This window comes from Tenrec ecaudatus, chromosome 10, assembly GCF_050624435.1.
Source record: "Tenrec ecaudatus isolate mTenEca1 chromosome 10, mTenEca1.hap1, whole genome shotgun sequence".
NCBI lineage: Eukaryota > Metazoa > Chordata > Mammalia > Afrosoricida > Tenrecidae > Tenrec > Tenrec ecaudatus.
In genome coordinates, this window is record NC_134539.1 from 816,056 (window position 1) to 838,395 (window position 22,340).

Below are 22,340 nucleotides of genomic sequence, written 5' to 3' on the forward strand. Positions count from 1 at the left end.
TGAGTATCCGTGTCCCCTCCCCTCTACCCCCAGCTGGAGCCAGAGCTTCTAACAGGGAGGAGGGTGGGGCAGGGGGCAGTGCCAAAGCCTAACCCTCCCCGTCCCCCAGCACAAAGTTGGGGCTGACAGTGCTACAGGCAGGCTGCTGAGGGCGGGGGAATCTGCAAATTCTGGGTGCCCCAGGGGAGGCTGTTGGCAGAGGCTGTGATTTTGGGTGTCCCGGGGCAGGCGGCTGGGTGGAGCTGTGATTTGGGGTGCCCCAGAGCAGGCAGCTGGGTGGAGCTGTGGTTTCAGGGCACCTGTACCTGCCAGTTACTGAGATTTTAAAACCAGACTTTCTGGACGACTCTGGGAGACAGGCTGTGTGGTGGCCATGCCCGTGAGTGCTTTGGTGGGGAGCGTGAGTTCAGGGGTGGGGGTGGGACACAGTGTCCTTGGAGGTAACAGTTTCTTTTCCCTCCATCCCCCATTGCAGGTCCTGGTGGGACGAAGGCTGCAGGTCAGGTGGGGCTTGGCTGTCGGGGCCCTGCTCTCAGCCCTCTGGCTCCTCTGGCCCTCTGGGCTGGGCCCTGAAAGGACCCTGGAGCCCCAGTCTCCACTCACCATTCTCATCTGGCACTGGCCCTTCGCCAAGCAGCCCCCAGACCTGCCTGGGGACACCTGTGCACGGTTTGGTGTGGCCCACTGCCTCCTGACCTCCAACCGCAGCCTGCTGGCCAGTGCAGATGTAGTGGTCTTCCACCACCGGGAGCTGCAGACACACCGGGCCCGCTTGCCCCCGGAGGGCAGATCGCAGGGGCAGCTCTGGGTCTGGGCTTCTATGGAGTCCCCCAGCCACACGCGCGGTCTGGGTCGCCTGAGCGGTGTCTTCAACTGCGTCCTGAGCTACCGGAGCGACTCGGACATCTTCGTGCCCTACGGCCGCCTGGAACCCCGCGTGGGTCCTCCACCGCCACCCCTGCCGGCCAAGCGCGGGGTGGCTGCCTGGGTGGTCAGCAACTTCCAAGAGCGGCAGCAGCGCGCGCGGTTGTACCGCCAGCTGGCGCCACACCTGCCCGTGGATGTGTTTGGCCGCGCCAGCCGCCGGCCGCTGTGCTCGGACTGTCTGCTGCCCACCGTGGCCCGGTACCGCTTCTACTTGGCCTTCGAGAACTCCCAGCACCGCGACTACATCACCGAGAAGTTCTGGCGAAACGCGCTGGCGGCTGGTGCTGTGCCGGTGGTGCTGGGCCCCCCGCGCGCCAACTACGAAGCCTTCGTTCCTCCGGGCGCCTTCGTGCACGTGGACGACTTCGGCTCCGTCCGCGAGCTGGCCTCCTTCCTCGTCCGCATGAACGAGAGCAGCTACCGGCGCCTCCTTGCCTGGCGCAGCCGGCTGCGCGTGCGCCTGCTCGACGACTGGCGCGAGCGTTTCTGCGCCATCTGCGAGCGCTACCCGCACCTGCCGCGCGGGCAGGTCTACGAAGACCTGGAGGGCTGGTTCCAGGCCTGAGCCAGGGTGTCCGGGAGCCGGCTGCGGGCTGCTGCAATAAAACCTGAACCGGACCCTCGGAGTCCCTGTGCGCCAGGGCCAGGGTGGGGGTCAGAGGCCGGGGGGAGGTGGGGGCAGAGGGGCTGGGAAGGCTGCTGGGTGGAGGACGTTGAGCAGGCACGGTGGAGAGAAGAGCAGGGAGGGAAGTGGGAGGCAGCATGTCCTCTTCTGTGGGTTGTGGGTGAGGTGGAGGGAGAGGGGCTGGGGATACCCAGGGGCCCCTGGCTGTGTTTTGGGGTCTGAAGAGGTGGAGAATCACTTGCTCATGCTGGACACTGGGGGCAGGGCAGGGGCAGTGAGGGACAGGCCCGAGGTACGTCTTATTTGAGGTCTGTCCCTGGCCCCTAAAGGGTGGAGGTGGTGGAGAGGTAGTGCCAGGGACATCCAGGGCCTGCAGGAGGGGTGTCTGGGCAGGGGGCTGATTTGTGACTCACAGTCCCCTCTGCCTGCCAATGGGCTGTAGGTGGTGGCAGCCGTCTAGCCAGGGGCCCCCTTGCTGGAGGACCTTGATGGCCTGGGGTGTGAGTGTGGTGGAATCAGACACCTGCTTCCCACTCTGCCTAAGCCCTGGGGCAGGGGATGAAAGGAGGGGGGAAACCAACAGTGCCCCTTGAGGTTATCCCTGCCCAAGTGGGGCTGGGAGGCCGTTGGGGCCCGGAAGCAGTGGTTCGAGGCATCAGTTCCTCCCCTCCCCCATAGCTTGTCAGAGGTCTGCCAGTCATTTCCTGCCCTTGACCCAGCTTCAGGGCTTCCAGGGGTGAAGGATGTATGCCAAGGCTTGGAGATAGGGGTACTGAGAAAGCATGGTGGGGTGAAGGTTGCCCACTTCCTGTGCACCTTTTGTGTGTGATTCAGTGTACACTGCGTTACAGGCCGAGAAACTGAGGCCATGAAAAGTCATCAATCAGCGCTTCCCACTGGGTTCCCTGCCCATGCAGAGTCGCGCAGCCTTCTGCTGCCCTCTACTGGCCGCACAAGAAGTCTGCCATGAGCCCATTTCTGCCCTAGGAGGCGGTCGGAGGTCTGACCCAGCGGACCTGGGCCTCCAGCAGGAACCTGACCGTGGCAATGGGGCTAACTTGACCCCTGAGACAGACTGGATTCTGAGGGTGGACGGTATGGAGAAGCCACTGGAGACAGGGCTTCACTTGTCTTGAGCTCTATCTGCCCCCCGCCCCCCCCACCCCCAGCACACACAGCAGAGTTCAACCAGCCAGTCCTGCTGGTCAACAGAGGGGCCCCTGGTCAGTCACCAGTGCCCCACTCACAGGGGACACAGGAAACTCTGGGTTGGGGGTAGGGGTCAGGGCAGCCAAGCAGAGCCCTCCCACCCTGTTCTATCTGAGAATGCGAGTCAGGAGGTGCCCACCCCCGAGGGTACCCTTAAACACGGTGCTCGGGGGACACTGTGTCCCTGGGGACATGGTGCTCTCGCGGGTGGTGCTCCCAGGACAGTGTTTCCGAGGCTGGAAGTGGTCTTTGCTGTCCACATGAAATTCCTGCCTCCCCTCCCCCAGCTGTTCTGACGGGGGAGCCCTGGTGGAGGAGACCCGAACCCCTTGGCGTGTAGGGACCACTCCGACGCCTCGGAGGGAGGGAGGCTGGGTGTCCGCTGAGAGGGCCTTGGGGCCTACAGGTGGCCTGGACCCTGGAAAGGTGGGTGAAGCTCTCTGTTGGGACACGGGGTTTCTATGAGCCTGGGGCGGGAGCGGGAGCTGAAGAGCTGGGCCGGTCTCCGCTGGGCGGGGAGCGAGGTCCGCCGAGGGGGTCCGGCTCTTGGTTGCCGGTGGGGGTGGAGCCGTGTCCGGCGGGGGCGGGGCTTGGGCGTCCGCGGAGGCCGCGGCGTGCGGCGCCTTTAAGTGGGGGTGCGGAGCCGCCGCCGAGCTGGTCCCCGACGCCCGGCCGCCCCGCCCCCGCGCGGGCGATGGTGCCTAGCGGCGAGGCGGGCAGCGGGGCCCGGCGGGGCGCGCGGGGGAGCGGGGCGCCGCGCTGAGGGCCGAGCCGGCCGGCCGCCGCCATGGGCTTCCTGCACCAGCTGCAGCTGCTGCTCTGGAAGAACGTGACGCTGAAGCGCCGGAGCCCGGTGAGCGCGGCCGCCGAGGGGTCCGCGGCGCGCGGGCGGGGGGCGCGCGGGGACGCCCGCCTGCTGGGCCCGAGCCGCTGGCGCAGCCGCCTCGGGCCCCGGCGCCCTGCCCGGCGGCGCCGCAGCGAGTGCGGGGCCCTGGGCTGAGTCACGGGACGGGCGCCCTGCGCAGCGCCGCCGGCCTGAGCGGTGCGTGGCGGGTGGGGGCTGGCCTCTGGGTTCCAGTCCCAGCCCCCACCGCTTCCCCTGTACCCGCCTGACGAGGTCCCTCACCCCTTCCGCCACCGCTGCCCCTCTGCCCTTGGGCAGAGGCCCCCGCAGGGCTGGGTCCAGGGGTTACACCGCCCCTCCCCCGCTCCGGCACCCGCCTGCAGTCCGCCAGCCCTTGCTTGTGATGGTTCCCCATCAGGCGCGTCCTTGTTCTAGCAGCCTCCTCTACTCTGTTGTCCTCTGGGGCCAGTCCTCCCGGAGGCCATGCCACCGCACGCCCTTACCCTGGGGCTGAGACCCTGAGGTGGGAGTAGCCCTGCATGGGCAGCAGGGTGGAGTGGGCAGCGGCTCTAGATACCCCCACCTGGTCCCTGGGGACAGGCAGGGACAGCAGCGCTTGACCTCCAGGCCTGGCCACCTCTTTGTGAGCCTCTGGGATTTTCCAGGGTGGGGCTGGTACCCAGAGGGGTCAGGTTTCTGTGGCCCCTGGTCCCCTGAGAAGGTCACTTGTCACACCTGGCCTGGGTCTCTGGGGAGGACAACAGGAGGCTGGGGCTGTGGTGGGGAGGAAGGCAGCTGCTATCACCCGGGACTCTGAGGAGCATGCAAGGAGTCAGGGCTGGGGACACTCCTGCTCTAGAGTGGCCCGGGAGACTTGGACCAGGCCCAAATTCCCAGGCAGCCAGGGGTACAGCTCCCAGCTCCAGAATTTGGGCCCCCAGAGCAGAGATGGAATATAGCCCCAGGGTCCCTGGCCGGAAGGACCCTAACTCCACACCCAGGGCAGGGAGCAGTGCTAAGGAGAGGGACCCTGGGCTCCAGGAAGGGGCAGCAGCCTGCGGGGCACCTGGAAGGCACCCCCACCCTCAGAGCAGACCTCACTGCTGGGTCCTAGCCTCGTCTTGACCTCGCCCTGGCTCTCCCAGCCCGTCTGGCGAGCTTGTGGGAAACATCTTATTCTCAGACTCTGGCTGGCACTGGGGTCGGGCTCGTTGGGACTGGGAACATGGGTCTGAGGTCTGAGAGCAGGGTTCTCAGGCTCAGCTGGGTGGGAAGCGCCCAGGTTTGCTTGTGACGGCCATGTGGTGTGTGTGTGTGGGGGGGGGCTGGTATCATGTGGCAGGCACTTTGGAGAGGACAGGCACCCAGCACCTCCCTGCCAGCTCCTGCTTACCCACTTCTGTGCCTCAGTGACCTGTGCCCTTCTGAGCAGCTCAGGCTGCACATGGGGGAGGAGCCAATCATTGGACCTGTCCTTGGCTGGGGATGGCACCACCTCACTTATTACCATGGCAACACCACCCTTTAGGCCTCACCTGTGTCGCCCCATGATGCCACAGGAATAGGGCACAGGGAGGAGGGCTCAGCTCAGGTGGACATCCAGACCCGGGACGCAGGGGACACCTGTGTTGGGCCTGGAGGTGTACCGGTTGGGTCACCTTGCAGGGACTCAGGTGGCTCACCCAGGTGGGGCTGACACCCCGTGGCAGGCCTGTAACCAGATGCCCTCACCACTGCCTGCCCGCCCTCCACTGCCACCAGCCAGGCCTCTGCTCCTTGCAGCAGCTCGTGCTAGGCTGTTGCTATAGCAACGGGGGAGGCAGCCCTGGCCTGTTGCTGCAGCTGTAGCAGCAGAGGTTCCCAGGGAGGGGGGTGGAACTGGCACCGTGGCTGTGACCCTAGTACCCGCCTCTCATGCATCCACCTCGTCCATGTGCTGTGGCCCTCGCCTGCTCGAGTGGCCTCGTGGGCAGCCCTGGGTGGGAAGGGTGGAGGCTGGCACTGGCTGGGGCGGCGGTTGTGGGTCCACAGAGCATCATTGTCAGCGCCACTCCATCAGCAGTGCAGCTGCCTCATGTGGGCACAGGCTGGCACTGGGCCAGACCACACAGGTGCCCAGCACTGCTTGGGGTAGGGTGGGGATGGGAGGGTCTATCTACGGGAAGATCTTGGAGGTCTAAGATAGGTGGAGATAAAATCAGATGTCCCTCAACCGGCCTGCAGGGGCTCTCCAGAAAGCTGCAGGCCACCCCCCTAATGAGCTGTGAGGGGACCGAGGGAAGCCAGCCGCCTGCCCTCCTGCCGCTGGACGTGGAGGAGTCTGGCCTGGGGTTCTGGGGTTCTATAGTTTAGAGCTGGCCCCCGCCAGGGGTCAGCAGCCTCAGGAGCGGGGAGGCAGGGTATTGGTTCTTAGGCCTCAACCATTAGGCTGCACTCCCACCTGAACTGGCTGGTGTTTGAGGGATGGACCAGGGTAGCAAGAGGTAGGCTGCTAGGCTTCCTTACCAGGGTCCTGGCCTGTCTCCCTGGCCTCCTACATGGGGGCTGGGCAGTGCAGCACTGGACGCCGGAAGTGCCCATCCCAGGAGTGTGGGAGCTGTCAGCTGGGGTAGAGACCAACATAGTTCAAATATCCCCGAGGCTCCTGCCTGGCATTCCTGCCAGGTGGGGGAAGGGGAAATAAGTTGGTAGATGCATAGGGCAGAGTGGAATACAAACTGGATGATTTGTCCCTGTGGGCTTGGAGGCTCCTCCAGAAGAGGACCCAAGACCTTGGTGGGCCTCTCGGGCGTCACCTCAGGGAACAGGGCTAAGGGGTTGGGCTGGCCAGCAGAGAGGGGACCTAGTGGGTCTGACGAGCCCCCCAGCACACACAGTGGGTCTGATGAGCCCCCCATGCCCACACAGTGGGTCTGATGAGCGCCCCCCATGCACACACAGTGGGTCTGATGAACCCCCCAGCACACACAGTGGGTCTGATGAGCCCCCCATGCACACACAGTGGGTCTGATGAGTCCCCCATGCACACATAGTGGGTCTGATGAGCGCCCCCCCATGCACACACAGTGGGTCCTGGCCTTCGAGATCTTCATCCCACTGGTCCTCTTCTTCATCCTGCTGGGGCTGCGGCAGAAGAAGCCCACCATCTCCGTGAAGGAAGGTGAGGGTCCCCAAAGGGTGAGCGGGAAATGGGGGGTACGGGGGCGTGTGCTGTGTGCACGTGTCTGCACGCATGTGCCCACCTGCACCCTGGCTCCGGAGCGCCATCTGCATCCCCTTTGCAGCTGTGCTCCGGCCCTGCCGCTGGCCTCCGAGAGGGTGCGGCTGGTCCAGTGGCCCTGGGCACTCACTGTCTCCTCTGTTCTGTTTTGACCCCGTCCCGCCCACGCATGGTCTCTGCCCTCCTCCTTCACGGCCGCATGCAGTCTGTAAGTGAGCAGCCGCTTCCTCCAGGCTGGCCCCAGGCAGCAGTGCGGGTGGCTTCAGCACCCCTCCTTGCTTGCATTAACAGCCTCCCCTGCACCGACAGGGACAGCTGGCTCAAGCGTGGGGGGTGGGTACTGAAAGGCCAGGGGCTGGGCCACAGCTGCCAGCCTCTGTCTTGGGTCACCGCCTGACTGTGCACTCCAGAGGCTCGGTGTCCAGGCTAACCTAGGACTGAGGCTGGGGTAGCCTGGGCTGGGGTCCAGCTATCCTGGGACTGAGGCCGGGTTAGCCTGGGCTGGGGCTGGGTTAGCCTGAGCGAGGGCTAGGCTAGCTTGGGCTGGGACTGGGCTAGCCTGGGCTGGGACCGAGTTTAGCTTGAACAAGGGCTTGGTTAGCCTGGGACTGAAGCTAGATAGCTTGAGCTGGAGCTGGGTTAGGGACTGAGCCTAGATCTCGTGTGGGGTTATTCTGAGTAAGGGCCCTGCTAGCCTAGGATTGAGGCTGGACTATCCTGATTCCTTCCTTCACTCTCTGTGGGCTCCTGCACTTACTTCTGCTAACTTGCTGGCCAGAGGTCTGAGGTCGCTGTCCTGAGGGGGTGGTTGAAGGGAGAGGGATGCCTGGGGGTCTGGGCCAGGGCTGCGGGGGCCCTCCCCGACCTCTGACCTGCTTGCTGGCCAGGCTGTGCTTAGTCTCGCCTGTCCAGAGCCACGCCCCCTTCCTGACTCTGCACTCTCTCCTCTCGGCCTCTGTCTCTCCTTGTTGGCCACTCTCCTCTCTGCCCGGTCCCCCACCACCCTCCCACAGCTTTCTACACCGCAGCGCCCCTGACCTCCGCTGGCATCCTACCCGTCATGCAATCCCTGTGCCCAGACGGCCAGCGGGATGAGTTTGGCTTCCTGCAGTACACCAACTCCACGTGAGCGCCCCGTCCCAGTCTCAGAGAGTATCCCTCCTCTAAACCCCTAGTGTACCCTTTTATGCCCAACAGAGGGCTGGGCACAGGTGACTGTGTTGTTTCAGGGTCACGCAGCTTCTGGAACGGCTCAGCAGGGTGGTGGAAGAGGGTAACCTGTTCGACCCTGAGAGGCCCAGCCTGGGCTCAGAGCTGGAGGCCCTGCGCCAGCACCTGGAGGCCCTGAGCACTGGTCCCACCACCTGGGAGGACAGCCCAGCCAGCCCTGCAGGTGCACTTAGGGGTGCTACCTTGGGCTCCACACCATGCCTCCCTATCTTCCCTCCATCCTCCTGTCCCCCCACAAACATACACACTTAGGCTACTGAGCCCTGGGCTTGGGCTGTGTGGGTATGGGCTGAGCAGGTGCCCTCCCAACCCGCCCGCCCCCTCTCTCCTGCCTGCCTAGCACCCTCCTTCTCGCTGGGCTCAGTGGCCAGGGACCCCGGGGAGCTGTGGCGCTTCTTGACGCAGAATTTGTCGCTACCCAACAGTACAGCTCAGGCTCTGATGGCTGCCCAGGTGGACTCACCAGAGGTGAAGTTGGCCCCCCACTGGGTGGTGGTCTGTACCTCTAGGAGGCAGCCTCTAGCCCTGGCATGATGCCCTGCCTGCCCTGACCTGGGAATGCAAGGGCACCTAGGCCACCCTTCTGGGATCAGGGGCTCCTGAACTAGGCTTTCCAGCTCCACAGCCTGAGTCATACCACCTCTTCTGGGCCCCAGGTCTACCTCCTGCTCTTTAGCCCTTTGCTCACCCTGCATGTGAGCCCTGGGGCCTGCTGGCATGAACCCCCTCTGGGTGAAGGAAGGGGACCAGGGCCCTGGAGAGCACACTTTATGCCCCTGGAGAGGCTCTACCCAGGTTTTGGGGGAAAGGGGCTCAACCCTGGGCAGAGTTGGGGGTGGAAGGCCCTCTTGGGCCAGGCCCTCTGACTCTTCTTGTTTGGGTGGGAGTTCCTTCCTAGAGACCCTCCCCCTGACTTCACGGTCCCCTGCCTTCAGGAGCTGCTGCGGACCCCCGCTCTCCTGGAGAGGCTGACTTGTATAACAGGTTCTGGGGAGCTGGGACAGATCCTCAGGGCACCTAAAGGACAGCAGAGTGCACTGCAGGGCTACCGGGACTCTGTCTGCAGCGGGCAGGCCGCCACTCGTGCCCGCCGCTTCTCTGAGCTGGCAGCTGAGCTCCGGAACCAGCTGGACATGGCCAAGGTCACCCGGCAGGTGAGGTCCCGCCTGCCAACTGGACAGCAGGGCCGGCAATGTCCATGTGGGAGCCACAGGGGCCCCATCAGTACCAGCACCCGAGAACCACTCCCCTACCCGGTGCCCCCTCAACATCCACCCACTGGACTGCAGGCCTGCTTTCAGCCCTGCACCCCTGTCACCTGCCCCCCTCAGCTAGTCCACCTGAAAATCCTACCTGAGGTCCTGGGCCCAGGCACCCCTCCTTGGACCTGCAGTCCCCCACATCTCTCTCCTCGCAGCTGGGCCTGGATGGGGTCAATGGGTCGGACCCCCAGCGGCAGCAGCATCCCCCACCCCTGCAAATCCAGGCGCTGCTGGAGGACCTGCTGGACGCCCAGAGGGCCCTGCGGGATGTGGACGTCCTCTCGGCTCTGGCCCTGCTGCTGCCCCAGGGTGCTTGTGCAGGCCGGAGCCCCTCCCCTGCCAGCGTGCCTGGAGGCGTGGCTAACGGCACCGGCCTGGGTGCGGCCACCGGGGCCAATGCCTCAGTGGAGGAAGGCGCCCAGCCCGCCGGGGCCCCGGCCTCAGCAGACACGCTACAGGGCCAGTACGCAGCCTTCGTGCAGCTGTGGGCCGGCCTGCAGCCCATCCTCTGCGGCAACAACCGGTCAGTGGTGCAGGCCCCACCCTGCCCGCCATTCCCAGGCGGCGCCCCGCCCCGCAGTTTGACGCCACTCCCACTCATTGAAGTCCTGCCCCCCCCTAGTAACCTGCTGCACCCAAACCCTCAAGTCTGGTCCAACCCAGGCGCCCGCACCGCCCTCAAGCCCATTCGGCCTCCTTGCGACCCCACAGGACAACGCAGGAGTGTTCCTGTGGGGTCGAGGCTACAAACCTCGGGAGCGGACTGCCTCTTGGGTCCGCAGCCCAATGCTTAACCCACTGCGCCAACTCCCCACCTCACACTGAGCCCCGCCTCTCTCGGCCCCGCCCCCAGTACCATCGAGCCTGAGGCACTGCGCAGAGCCAACATGAGCTCGCTGGGCTTCACGAATAAGGAGCAGCGGAACCTGGGCCTCCTGGTGCACCTCATGACTAGCAATCCCAAGATCCTGTATGCGCCCGCGGGCTCCGAGGCCGACCGTGTCATCCTGAAGGTGGGGGCCAGCCCGTGCTGGGTCCGGAGCAGATGGCTGTGGGGGCGGCTCCGTTGGGGGCGCACAGGCCCTGGCTCTGCAGGTGGGCTTCTGGGGCGGAGGCTGACTCATGGGCACCTGATGAGCTGCACCTGGGGCGCTCCTGGCCTCAGAGGGGCCAGAGGAGGCGGTGAACAGGTTACGGTGCTTGTTGGGTGCGGGGTCTGGTATATGGGGCTAGGATGGGTGGCAGGCAGCTGAGTGGGCACAGAAGGGAAGGCAGTTCCGTGGGTTGGCTCAGGCCACTGGCCAGTTGGCGGAGATGGTCAGGAACCAGCAGAAACCACCTTGGGAGGGGCTGCTGCGAAGGAGGCTGGAGCTCTGGGAATGCAAGGGGTCCTTAGGATGAGAGGTGGAGAATCGAGGGCAGGAAGCAGCTAGAGAATGGGGTCCCACCGAAGCCCGTGAGGGGTTTGGCTGAGCCAGGACACAGCTGTCCAGCAGCCCAGGAGAGTGGGCTGGCTGTGGGTGAGGACCCTATTTAGAAGCTTCGTGGAGGCGGGACAAGGAGGTGGTTGGCTGCGCCCAGCCGGGGTATGGTGGAGGGTGCTGGCCGCAGAGGACCCATATTGGCTGGGTTTCTTGTGGAACCCCACAGCAGCCCCCTCACCTTCTGCAGGCCAATGAGACCTTTGCCTTCCTGGGCAACGTGACTCACTACGCTCAGGTCTGGCTCAACATCTCGTCGGAGATCCGCAGCTTTCTGGAGCAGGGTCGACTGCAACAGCACCTACGCTGGCTGCAGCAGGTGCTGCCTGGGGCCCGGCTGGTGGGCGCGGGGTGGCAGGGCTACGGCCACACTCTGCTCTTAAGCTGGCCCTGCACCCACAGTATGTCACAGAGCTGCGGCTGCACCCCGAAGCACAGAACCTCTCGCTGGAGGAGCTGCCGCCTGCCTTGCGCCAGGACAACTTCTCGCTGCCTAACGGCTCGGCCCTGCTGCAGCAGCTGGACACCATCGACAATGCCGCCTGTGGCTGGATCCAGTTCATGTCAAAGGTGGGGATGGGGGGAATGTGGAGGGGGCGGCGCCGACCGGCGGGGCCCTGTCCCGCCCCCGCCCGGGCTGCAGCAACCCTGGCCACTCCGCAGGTCAGCGTGGACATCTTCAAGGGCTTTCCCGACGAGGAGAGCATCGTCAACTATACGCTCAACCAGGCCTATCAGGACAACGTCACTGTGTTTGCCAGTGAGCCCCGAGCCCCGCCCTCCCCGCCCGTCCCTACATCCCGCCCTCGCCCGCCCCGCAAGCCCCGCCCCACCTCCGCCTTGGGCCCGCAGGCGTCATCTTCCAGACGCGCAAGGATGGCTCCCTGCCGCCCCACGTCCACTACAAAATCCGCCAGAACTCCAGTTTCACGGAGAAAACCAATGAAATCCGCAGGGCCTACTGGCGCCCAGGGCCCAACACGGGGGGACGCTTCTACTTCCTGTACGGCTTCGTGTGGATCCAGGGTGAGGGGTCTGCAGGGTGGCTGCGGGGGCGGCGCGGGACGACGGGCAAGGGCTGCCCGACGCTGACCACCTTGCCCGCTGGCCCACAGACATGATGGAGCGCGCCATCATCAACACCTTCGTGGGCCATGACGTGGTGGAGCCGGGCAGCTACGTGCAGATGTTTCCTTACCCGTGCTACACGCGCGACGAGTGGGTGGAGGCTGAGGGGCGGGGGCGGCGGGGAGCTCGAGCCGGCCCGGCGGCGGCGGGCGTGCTGACGCCCTTGCCCTGCAGCTTCCTGTTCGTCATCGAGCACATGATGCCGCTTTGCATGGTCATCTCCTGGGTCTACTCGGTGGCCATGACCATCCAGCACATCGTGGCGGAGAAGGAGCACCGGCTGAAGGAGGTGGGGCGTGGGCGGGGCCGCGGTGGGGGGCACGGGGTGTGGGGGCGCCTGGGCCTGCATGCCCACTTCCCCACCCCGCAGGTGATGAAGACCATGGGCCTGAACAATGCAGTGCACTGGGTGGCCTGGTTCATCACTGGCTTCGTGCAGCTGTCCATCTCGGTGACCGCGCTCACGGCCATCCTCAAGTACGGCCAGGTCCTCATGCACAGCCACGTGCTCATCATCTGGCTCTTCCTGGCCGTCTATGCCGTGGCCACCATCATGTTCTGGTTAGGACCGTCAGCGGGCACGGGCATGGGGCTGGGGTTGCCAGGTCGCCAGAAGGCACGGCTGAGCACCCTGCGGGCGCCCCACAGCTTCCTGGTGTCTGTGCTGTACTCCAAGGCCAAGCTGGCCTCCGCCTGTGGAGGGATCGTCTACTTTCTGAGCTACGTGCCCTACATGTACGTGGCCATTCGCGAGGAAGTGGCTCATGACCGGATTACGGCCTTTGAGAAGTGCATTGCGGTGAGCGTCCTGGGTGGGTGGGCAGGCGGGCGGTGGGTGCCCCTTGCCCACCCTGCTCTGCCACTGACCCCGTCATCCCCTCAGTCCCTGATGTCCACGACAGCTTTCGGCCTGGGCTCCAAGTACTTTGCCCTGTATGAGGTGGCAGGCGTGGGCATCCAGTGGCATACCTTCAGCCAGTCCCCCGTGGAGGGGGACGACTTCAACCTGCTGCTGGCCGTCACCATGCTGGTGGTAGATGCAGCTGTCTACGGCGTGCTCACGTGGTACATAGAGGCTGTGCACCCAGGTACACCCACTGGGGCTGGGGCCAGGGGAGGCAGTGCATGCGCCTGAGCAGCTCCCTGATCAGCAGCTTCAGGGGAAGCCCCCTCTCTGGTGGCCTGCCCACCCTCACACCCTGGGTCATCCTCCCTCCCATTCCTGGCCCCTAGGCATGTATGGGCTGCCCCGGCCCTGGTACTTCCCGCTGCAGAAGTCCTACTGGCTGGGCAGTGGGCGAACCGAGACGTGGGAGTGGAGCTGGCCGTGGGCTCACACCCCCCGTCTCAGCGTCATGGAGGAAGACCAAGCCTGCGCCATGGAGAGCCGGCGCTTTGGTGAGGCACTGGGCAGCGGGGTGCGGGGTTTGGGGGCCAGGGAACCCTGGGCACCTTCAGCTCTGCCCCCTGCCCCAGTGACCCTCACCCTGTGCAGAGGAGATGCGCGGCATGGAGGAGGAGCCCACCCACCTGCCACTGGTGGTGTGCGTGGACAAGCTCACCAAGGTCTACAAGAATGACAGGAAGCTGGCCCTGAACAAGCTGAGCCTGAACCTGTATGAGAACCAGGTGGTCTCTTTCCTGGGCCACAACGGGGCTGGCAAGACCACCACAATGTGAGTCTTCCTGAGCTTTGCCTGCCGGCCTGCAGGGTGGGGTGGGGGGGTTTGTCGATGCAGCTGGCTAGTGGTGATCCCCACCGCCCCATCCAGGTCCATCCTGACTGGCCTGTTCCCCCCCACCTCGGGCTCGGCCACCATCTACGGGCACGACATCCGCACGGAGATGGACGAAATCCGCAAGAACCTGGGCATGTGCCCACAGCACAACGTGCTCTTCGACCGCCTCACGGTGGAGGAACATCTGTGGTTCTACTCTCGCCTGAAGAGCATGGCGCAGGAGGAGATCCGCAAGGAGATGGACAAGTGGGCGGTGCTTGGGGTGGGTGGGTGGGGGCTGGAGGGGCGGGGCCAGGCGGAGCATCCCTGCCCACACCCCTGCTCCTGCCTTGTTGCCCTTCCAGGATGATCCAGGACCTTGAACTCTCCAACAAACGGTGCTCGCTGGTGCAGACACTGTCGGGCGGCATGAAACGCAAGCTCTCCGTGGCCATTGCCTTCGTGGGCGGGTCCCGCGCCATCATCCTGGATGAGCCCACGGCTGGCGTGGACCCGTACGCCCGCCGCGCTATCTGGGACCTCATTCTGAAGTACAAGCCGGGTGAGTGGGTTCGCCGGAAGGGGGCAAGGTGTGGTGCCTGCCTGGCCCCGCCCAGCCTCCTGAACCCAGCTCCGCCTCTCCACAGGCCGCACTATCCTTCTGTCCACCCACCACATGGATGAGGCCGACCTGCTGGGGGACCGGATTGCTATCATCTCCCACGGGAAGCTCAAATGCTGCGGCTCACCTCTGTTCCTCAAGGGCGCCTACGGTGACGGGTACCGCCTCACACTGGTCAAGCGGCCTGCCGATCCTGGAGGCCCCCCCCAAGGTCTGTCCACAGACCCCTGGAGGCAGGGAAGGCCCAGGCCTGGTGAGATCTAGCCTCCTCCCAACCCAGGTCTCCTTTCCGACCGTCCTCCCTGCTCTTCTTCTGCCCCCAGAGCCAGGACTAGGGTCCAGCCCTCTGGGCCGGGCCGTGCTGAGCAGCTGCTCAGAGCTTCAAGTCTCCCAGTTCATCCGTAAACACGTGGCCTCCTGCCTGCTAGTCTCTGACACCAGCACAGAGCTGTCCTACATGCTGCCCAGCGAGGCTGCCAAGAAAGGGGCCTTTGAGCGCCTCTTCCAGGTAGGGGACTGGCTGGGGCAGCTGGGCCACTGGGAGCCCTGGGGCCTGGCCCCTGCCCTGCCTCACCTCTGCCCCTGCCCTTGCCCCGCAGCACTTGGAGCGCAGCCTGGAGGAGCTGTCCCTGAGCAGCTTCGGGCTGATGGACACGACGCTGGAGGAGGTGTTTCTCAAGGTGTCTGAGGAGGACCAGTCCCTGGAGAACAGCGAGGCTGGTGAGGGGCCGCAGCCCCGCCTGGAGCCCGCCCTGGTCCCCACTGAGCCCCCTCCTCCCTCTGCCAGACCTCAGGGCAGGTGGTGGGTGGGTCAGCTACAGATCAGAGGTCCTCACGCGTGGCTGTGTGGGGCCCTGCTCCCCAGGGGCAGCTGGAGGCTGGGGTTCCTGGGAGGGAGAACATGGGTGCAGTGGGACCTTGCTGCCTGGGTCTCTGGGTAAACACCCTGAGCACCGCCCCCCCCCCCCAATCCTCTGCCTCCCAGACGTGAAGGAATCCAGGAAGGACGTCATGTTGGGGGCAGGGGGCCCAGAGGCTGGGGAGGCCCCTGCCGGCAACCTGGCACGCTGCTCAGAGCTGGCCGAGTCTCAGGCATCACTGCAGTCAGCAGCATCCTCCGTGGGCTCTGCCCGTGGTGATGAGGGCACTGGCTATGCCGAGGTCTACGAGGACTATCGCCCCCTCTTTGACAACCTGCAGGACCCCGACAATGTCAGCCTGCAAGGTTGGGGGCGGGGGGCCCGGGGGGGTGGGATGGGGTGGGCGTGCAGGGGCTGTGAGTTCATCTGCTCAGCACCCCCCACCCCCCCACCTCCCTTGCAGAGGCTGAGGCCGAGGCCCTCACGAGGGTTGGCCAGGGCAGCCAGCAGCTAGATGGCTGGTGGCTGCGACTGCGCCAATTCCACGGGCTCCTGGTGAAGCGCTTCCACTGTGCCCGCCGCAACTCCAAGGCCCTCTGCTCCCAGATCTTGCTGCCCGCCCTCTTCGTGTGCGTGGCCATGACTGTGGCCCTGTCGGTGCCCGAGATCGGTACAGCCACCGTGGGCTGCTGCACCACACCCCATAGCCCCTTTCTGGGAAGCTAGCAGCACGCTCGGGCTCCTCCGGGGTAGGGGGGGCTCCCCAAGTCTGGGCTGCGGCAGGTGCTTGCCTGCCCACTGAGCCTTCCTGCCCCTTGCCAGGTGACCTGCCTCCACTGGTCCTTTCCCCGTCTCAGTACCACAACTACACCCAGCCCCGAGGCAACTTCATCCCCTATGCCAACGAGCAGCGCTGGGGGAACAGGTGAGCGGGGCCGGGTGGTGCCGACCGGAGGCCTGGGCAGCCAGGGGCAGCCCTCAACTCACAGCTGCATGCCCTAGGCTGCGACTGTCACCAGACGCCGGCCCCCAGCAGCTGGTCAGCACCTTCCGGCTGCCTTCCGGCGTGGGCGCTACCTGCGTGCTCAAGTCTCCCGCCAATGGCTCCCTGGGGCCCACCATGAACCTGAGCAGTGGCGAGTCCCGGGTGCTGGCAGCCCGCTTCTTTGACAGCATGTGCCTCGAGTCCTTCACCCAGGGGGTGCCCCTCTCCAACTTTGTGCCACCCCCGCCCTCACCTGCCCCCTCGGACTCTCCTGTGTCCCCCGACGATGACCCGCTGCAGGCCTGGAATGTCTCCCTGCTACCCACTGCTGTGCCAGGTGATGCCACGGGGCCCTCCCTGTGAGCGGGTGGGGACAGAGGGGAAGGGGGCCGTAGAAGGGGATTGGCAGGTGGCTGAGACCCCGGGGGCAGGACAGGGTGTAGGATGGGTGGGCCCAGGGGTGGGGCCTGGCTGATACACTGTGTTCCCCCACAGAGACCTGGACCTCGGCTCCCTCGCTGCCACGCCTGGTGCGGGAGCCTGTCCGATGCAGCTGCTCCACTCAGGGGACCGGCTTCTCCTGCCCCAGCGGCGTGGGCGGGCACCCACCCCAGATGCGCGTGGTCACGGGCGACATTCTGATGGATATCACTGGCCACAATGTCTCGGAGTATCTGCTCTTCACCTCGGACCGCTTCCGGCTGCACCGGTGAGCAGGAGCTACTGGGAGCTGGGGGCGAGGCCAGTGGCTGCCCACCAGGTCTTACTGCCCCTCCCCCCCCACCTTGCTAGGTACGGGGCCATCACCTTTGGGCATGTGCAGAAATCCATTCCGGCCTCGTTTGGTGCCCAGGCCCCGCCCATGCTGCGGAAGATAGCGGTGCGCAGGGCGGCCCAGGTAAGCGCCTGGGATCCATTGGTGGTTGGCGACCCCAAGGGACTCGTGATCACTCAGCGCCCTCTCTTCCATGCAGGTGTTCTACAACAACAAGGGTTATCACAGCATGCCCACCTACCTCAACAGCCTCAACAACGCCATCCTGCGGGCCAACCTGCCCAAGAGCAAGGGCAACCCTGCAGCCTATGGTGGGCAGGGCTGGGGGGCGGGGCAGGGCAGAGGAGGGGACAGAGGGCAGGGCGGGGCCTGAGGCCGCCTTCTCTTTACCATAGGCATCACTGTCACCAACCACCCAATGAACAAGACCAGCGCCAGCCTCTCCCTGGATTACCTGTATGCCTTGTGGGGGCTGCGGGGAGGCTGGACAGGGTCACCTGGGGCAGGGCAGCCGCATGCAGGCTGAGTGGGGCAGGGCCGTGAGGGGCTGGGCAGGTTGAGGTGGGGCGGGACCATACAGAGAGGGGCCATGCACCCTGGTGCAGGACTCGGGCCAGCTTGTCGTCGCTTCCCATCCATGCCAGGCTGCAGGGCACCGATGTGGTCATCGCCATCTTCATCATCGTGGCCATGTCCTTCGTACCGGCCAGCTTTGTGGTCTTCCTGGTGGCCGAGAAGTCCACCAAGGCCAAGCACCTGCAGTTCGTCAGTGGCTGTAACCCTGTCATCTACTGGCTGGCCAACTACGTGTGGGACATGGTGCGGCCTGGGCGCCTTGATGTGGAGAGTTCCCTGGGCCCCTGCCCACCCCCTACCCTCCAGTAGCACTGGCCCTTGTTTACTCCTAAGCGTGAGCCTGCCCTGGACACCTGCCAGCTATGCCCTGCCTGCATGCAAGGCCTTTGCTCTCCATGCCCACCCTGTATTCCCGTAGCCCCACCCAGGTCTCCCCCTTCCCCAGATCTGCGCCCCTGCACACCAGCCCCGTCCCTTCCAATGCCGCCACCCCCAGCCACTCCTACTCTGCAGCTCAACTACCTGGTGCCGGCCACCTGCTGCGTCATCATCCTGTTCGTGTTTGACCTGCCGGCCTACACGTCGCCCACAAACTTCCCGGCCGTGCTCTCCCTCTTCCTGCTCTATGGGTAAGGGCGGGGCCTGGGGCCTGGGGGCGAGCCGGCCAGGCCAGGCAGCCAGTGACAGTGGCCTGCCCCCAGGTGGTCCATCACCCCTATCATGTACCCGGCATCCTTCTGGTTCGAGGTGCCCAGCTCCGCCTATGTCTTCCTCATCGTCATCAATCTTTTCATCGGCATCACGGCCACCGTGGCCACCTTTCTGCTGCAGCTCTTTGAGCATGATAAGGTGGGCGGCTGGGAAGGGGGAAGGGTGGGGCTTGGGGGGTGGGTTGCTGCCTGGGCTGGGTCCCTGACACTCCATGGTCCTCCAGGACTTGAAGGTCGTCAACAGCTACCTGAAAAGCTGCTTCCTCATCTTCCCCAACTACAACCTGGGCCACGGGCTCATGGAGATGGCCTACAATGAGTACATCAATGAGTACTACGCGAAGATCGGTGTGTTGGCCATGGCCGGCCTGCCGGCAGGGAACGCCCACTGTGGGGAGGTGGCAAGGGGCCCAGAGTCCCTCCCCCCACCTGGCTGAGCCCACTGTTCCACAGGCCAGTTTGACAAGATGAAGTCCCCGTTCGAGTGGGACATTGTCACACGTGGGCTGGTGGCCATGACCATAGAGGGCTTTGTGGGCTTCTTCCTCACCATCATGTGCCAGTACAGCTTCATGCGGCGGCCTCAGTGAGTGGGGCAGAGGCCATGGCAGGGGAGGGGAGGGCTGGCGCTATCCACCCTCCTTGTGCCTGACGCTGTGAGTGGGTGCAGGCCAGGCTGGTGGCGCCACGGGGAGATGACAGGGTGAGTGGCTGGGCATTTCCAACTGTGTTCTCCCAGGCGCATGCCCGTGTCCACCCAGCCCGTGGAGGATGACATTGATGTGGCCAGTGAGCGGCAGCGAGTGCTGCGGGGGGACGCAGACAATGACATGGTCAAGATCGAGAATTTGACCAAGGTGGGTTGGGACATGACTTCGGTAGGGGTTAGGGACCAGGCTCGGCCCTGGGTGAGTGGCTGCTCAGCTGAGCGGCACCCCTCCTGCCTTACAGGTGTACAAGTCCCGGAAGATGGGACGCATCCTGGCGGTGGACCGCCTGTGCCTGGGTGTGCGTCCCGGAGAGTGCTTCGGCCTCTTGGGTGTCAACGGCGCTGGAAAGACCAGCACCTTCAAGATGCTCACAGGCGACGAGAGCACAACGGGGGGTGAGGCCTTCATCAATGGGCACAGGTGTGCACACTGCTTGGGAGTGGGCCTAGGGAGGGTGTGTGGTGGGCGTGGTCCACATGAGTAAGACACAGGGAAGCATGGGGCGGTGCATGTGGTGGGCATGGTGTACCTGTGCATGATGCACGGGGGTGGATAGAGGGGGATGCAGTGGGTGTGGTCCAGGTGAGTGGACTATGCGGTGGGCAGGACTTTAGGGGCAGGGCCAGTGGTGGGCGTGGTCCACATGGGCGGAGCTTGTGGGAGGGATGCTGCAGGCTGGGCACCCGCGTGGTGGCTGTGGTGCATGCTGGTGGGGTGGGGTGGCCTGCTGACTGGGCGCCCTTGGCTGTAGTGTGCTGAAGGAGCTGCTCCAGGTGCAGCAGAGCCTGGGCTACTGCCCGCAGTTTGACGCCCTGTTCGACGAGCTCACGGCCCGGGAGCACCTGCAGCTGTACACACGGCTGCGTGGCATCCCCTGGAAGGACGAGGCGCGGGTGAGGACCCAAGCGGGTGGGCGTGCGGGCCAGTGGCGAGGCTCTCTGCGATGGACGGGCCCTGAGCCTCCGCCCTCCCACCCAGGTGATCAGGTGGGCGCTGGAGAAGCTGGAGCTGACCAAGTATGCCGACAAGCCTGCTGGCACGTACAGCGGTGGAAACAAGCGCAAGCTGTCCACCGCCATCGCTCTCATCGGATACCCGGCTTTCATCTTCCTGGTGAGCCAGAGGGCAAGTTGGCGTGAGGCTGGCCAGCAGCCAGGGCGGGGGCGGTGGGCGTGTCCATGGGGGCTGGAGCTGGCTGAGCTTGCCCTCCCCTCAGGATGAGCCCACCACTGGGATGGACCCCAAGGCCAGGCGCTTCCTGTGGAATCTCATCCTGGACCTCATCAAGACTGGCCGCTCAGTGGTGCTGACATCTCACAGGTGGGTCCCTACCCTCTCCCTCCGCTACCCCACACCCCCACCCCACCTCCAAGCCGTGCCAGTCCCAGCTCTGTCCACAGCATGGAGGAATGTGAGGCCCTGTGCACCCGGCTGGCCATCATGGTGAATGGCCGGCTCCGCTGTCTGGGCAGCATCCAGCACCTGAAAAACAGGTGAGGCCCTGGTGTGCTGGGGGCAGGGCTGCGAGCTCGAGGGGAGAGAGAGAGAGAAGGGCATCCCTGGGACGGGTGTGGGCGGTGGGGGGCAGTGCGGGGGGGGGGGTCTGGCCACAGGGGCTGACAGCAGGACCCTGCCCCCAGGTTTGGGGACGGCTACATGATCACGGTGCGGACCAAGGTCAGCCAGAACGTGAAGGATGTGGTGCGGTTCTTCAACCATAACTTCCCGGAGGCGGTGCTCAAGGTGGGTGTGCCTGGGGGTGGGGAGCGCCCTTCCTGAGCAGCCCTAACCCACCCGCTGCCCCCAGGAGCGGCATCACACCAAGGTGCAGTACCAGCTGAAGTCCCAGCACATCTCCCTGGCTCAGGTGTTCAGCAGGATGGAGCAGGTGGTGGGCGTGCTGGGCATCGAGGACTATTCCGTCAGCCAGACCACCCTGGACAATGTGAGCTGAGCTTACCACCGCCCGCTGTCCCTCCTGACCACCTCTAAGCTGCCCTCTTACCTGGTCGACTTGCCCCCCACCCTGGACAAACTGCCCATCAGCCTGATATCCTCCCCCCTCCCCAGGTGTTTGTGAACTTCGCCAAGAAGCAGAGTGACAACCTGGAGCAGCAGGAGACGGAGCTGCCCTCGGGCCTGCAGTCCCCACTCAGTCGCCTGATCAGCCTGTTCCGGGCCCGTCCAGCCCCCACAGAGCTCCGGGCGCTGGTGGCCGACGAGCCCGAGGACCTGGACACAGAGGATGAGGGCCTCATCAGCTTCGAGGAGGAACGGGTGAGTGGCTGCCCCCTGGGGGTGACAGGGACAGGGGGTGGTGGGCAGCCAGTAGGGGGACACCTGTTCTTCAGAATTCCAGGGGTCAGAGGGGACCACCCAGGTGCCCCCAGAGAAGATCCCCGGTGTGGGTAGGGGGGAGCAGACCCCAAAGCACATTGGGAATGGGGGGCAGACATGCTGAGGTTGGGTGGGGGGCAGAGGCTGAGGTATAGTAGGGGGCCTGCAGGCTGATGTAGAGTGGGGGACTATAGGAGGACAGGCTGTGGCACGGTGGGGTGGAGGGCAGCAGGGACAGGGACAGGCCGGGGAAAGCATGGGGCAGTAGACTCGGAAGAGGGAGGCCTCTGGGAAGTGCAGAGGTGAGAGGGACCAGGCTGGCTTTGGGGCTGGCAGAGGCCAGGATTGGAGGCCACAGATGGAGCCAGGCCTGGGGTGGATGACCCCCCTGAGCGAGTCCTGAATGCTGCCCCCAGGCCCAGCTCTCCTTCAACACGGACACGCTTTGTTGAGCCCAGGAGCTGGAGCTGAGACGCAGCTATGGGACAGTTAGGCGGAGGCCAGGGCCCCCAGGCCTGCCCACCAGCCTTGGAGTGGGGGGTCCAGGACCCAGGGGCGGCACCTCCCTCCAGTCTACCGCCCATCCCGCCCTGCCCATGGTCTCTAGTAGGGCCGCCCACCCTGATTGTGCCAAAGGCCGGCCTGTCCACTGGGCCGTGTACCCCTCACCCTGCTCTGCCTTAACGCCTTGGGGTCTGGCCCGTCCCCTGGCTCTGCTTCTGCTCAGCATTGCCCATTACCCACCAGACTGGCTGCCCAGGCCCTGGCCCCAGGGATCCTGGCCTGTCAGCCTGGGCTTCCTCCTTGGGCCTTGGGGCACCCCAGGCAGGCTCAAGGGGTCTTTGCTTTAGGAGGAACCCCCTACCTGGACTCCTGTGGCTGGAAGGGCCTGCCTTGAGGGAGAGGGCAGGAGGAGTGAGCGGCTGGCCCTGCATCTAGGTGGGCGCCAGTCCCCCCTCCCTTCCAGTTGCTGTTGCCCCCAACCTGGCTTGGCCCTGCCACCAGCTTCCGGAGCCCGGTCTGTACACAGTGCACAGATGTTTGTTTTAAATAAAAAAAGAAGATTCAAACCTGCCGAGCCTCTGTGTGTATGTGTGTGTGTGTGTGTATGTTCCTGTATG

At 65.1% G+C, this 22,340-nt stretch overlaps 2 protein-coding genes across 3 annotated transcripts; both read left to right on the top strand.

Moving 5' to 3' along the window:
- The first annotated feature begins 373 nt into the window (after nucleotides 1–373).
- FUT7 (fucosyltransferase 7) lies at nucleotides 374–1,492 on the top strand. The gene has a single exon (XM_075562468.1). The coding sequence runs from the start codon at nucleotides 374–376 to the stop codon at nucleotides 1,490–1,492; it is 1,119 nt and encodes a 372-aa protein (XP_075418583.1).
- Nucleotides 1,493–3,434: 1,942 nt separating this feature from the next.
- On the top strand, nucleotides 3,435–22,289 carry ABCA2 (ATP binding cassette subfamily A member 2). Of its 2 annotated transcripts, none has more exons than XM_075559770.1 (47): nucleotides 3,435–3,614; nucleotides 6,672–6,765; nucleotides 7,839–7,950; nucleotides 8,055–8,218; nucleotides 8,396–8,523; nucleotides 8,991–9,209; nucleotides 9,473–9,840; nucleotides 10,171–10,330; nucleotides 10,989–11,117; nucleotides 11,201–11,368; nucleotides 11,462–11,558; nucleotides 11,651–11,824; nucleotides 11,914–12,016; nucleotides 12,101–12,215; nucleotides 12,297–12,487; nucleotides 12,575–12,725; nucleotides 12,810–13,014; nucleotides 13,160–13,324; nucleotides 13,422–13,602; nucleotides 13,699–13,911; nucleotides 14,010–14,206; nucleotides 14,292–14,477; nucleotides 14,590–14,774; nucleotides 14,866–14,986; nucleotides 15,252–15,491; nucleotides 15,590–15,796; nucleotides 15,949–16,051; nucleotides 16,129–16,448; nucleotides 16,607–16,820; nucleotides 16,904–17,009; nucleotides 17,086–17,197; nucleotides 17,282–17,342; nucleotides 17,531–17,705; nucleotides 17,976–18,091; nucleotides 18,164–18,311; nucleotides 18,397–18,520; nucleotides 18,626–18,758; nucleotides 18,912–19,029; nucleotides 19,124–19,302; nucleotides 19,634–19,775; nucleotides 19,861–19,995; nucleotides 20,099–20,202; nucleotides 20,283–20,375; nucleotides 20,523–20,625; nucleotides 20,690–20,827; nucleotides 20,953–21,159; nucleotides 21,636–22,289. In XM_075559770.1, exons 1-47 carry the CDS (start codon nucleotides 3,549–3,551, stop codon nucleotides 21,669–21,671), a joined length of 7,206 nt encoding a protein of 2,401 aa, XP_075415885.1. In that variant the 5' UTR covers nucleotides 3,435–3,548; the 3' UTR covers nucleotides 21,672–22,289. The 2 variants fall into 2 exon arrangements, with proteins under 2 accessions (XP_075415885.1, XP_075415886.1); XM_075559771.1 differs by having other exon boundaries at nucleotides 9,542–9,840.
- The last annotated feature ends 51 nt before the right edge of the window (nucleotides 22,290–22,340 follow it).

Bases quoted from the DNA above. Each gene is read 5' to 3' on its own strand.
- FUT7 (XM_075562468.1), top strand. From the start codon at position 374: ATGCCCGTGAGTGCTTTGGTGGGGAGCGTGAGTTCAGGGGTGGGGGTG.
- ABCA2 (XM_075559770.1), top strand. From the start codon at position 3,549: ATGGGCTTCCTGCACCAGCTGCAGCTGCTGCTCTGGAAGAACGTGACG. The intron at 15,797-15,948 runs GTACAGCCACCG...GCCCCTTGCCAG, and splicing joins CCTGTCGGTGCCCGAGATCG to GTGACCTGCCTCCACTGGTC. The intron at 16,449-16,606 runs GTGATGCCACGG...GTTCCCCCACAG, and splicing joins GCTACCCACTGCTGTGCCAG to AGACCTGGACCTCGGCTCCC.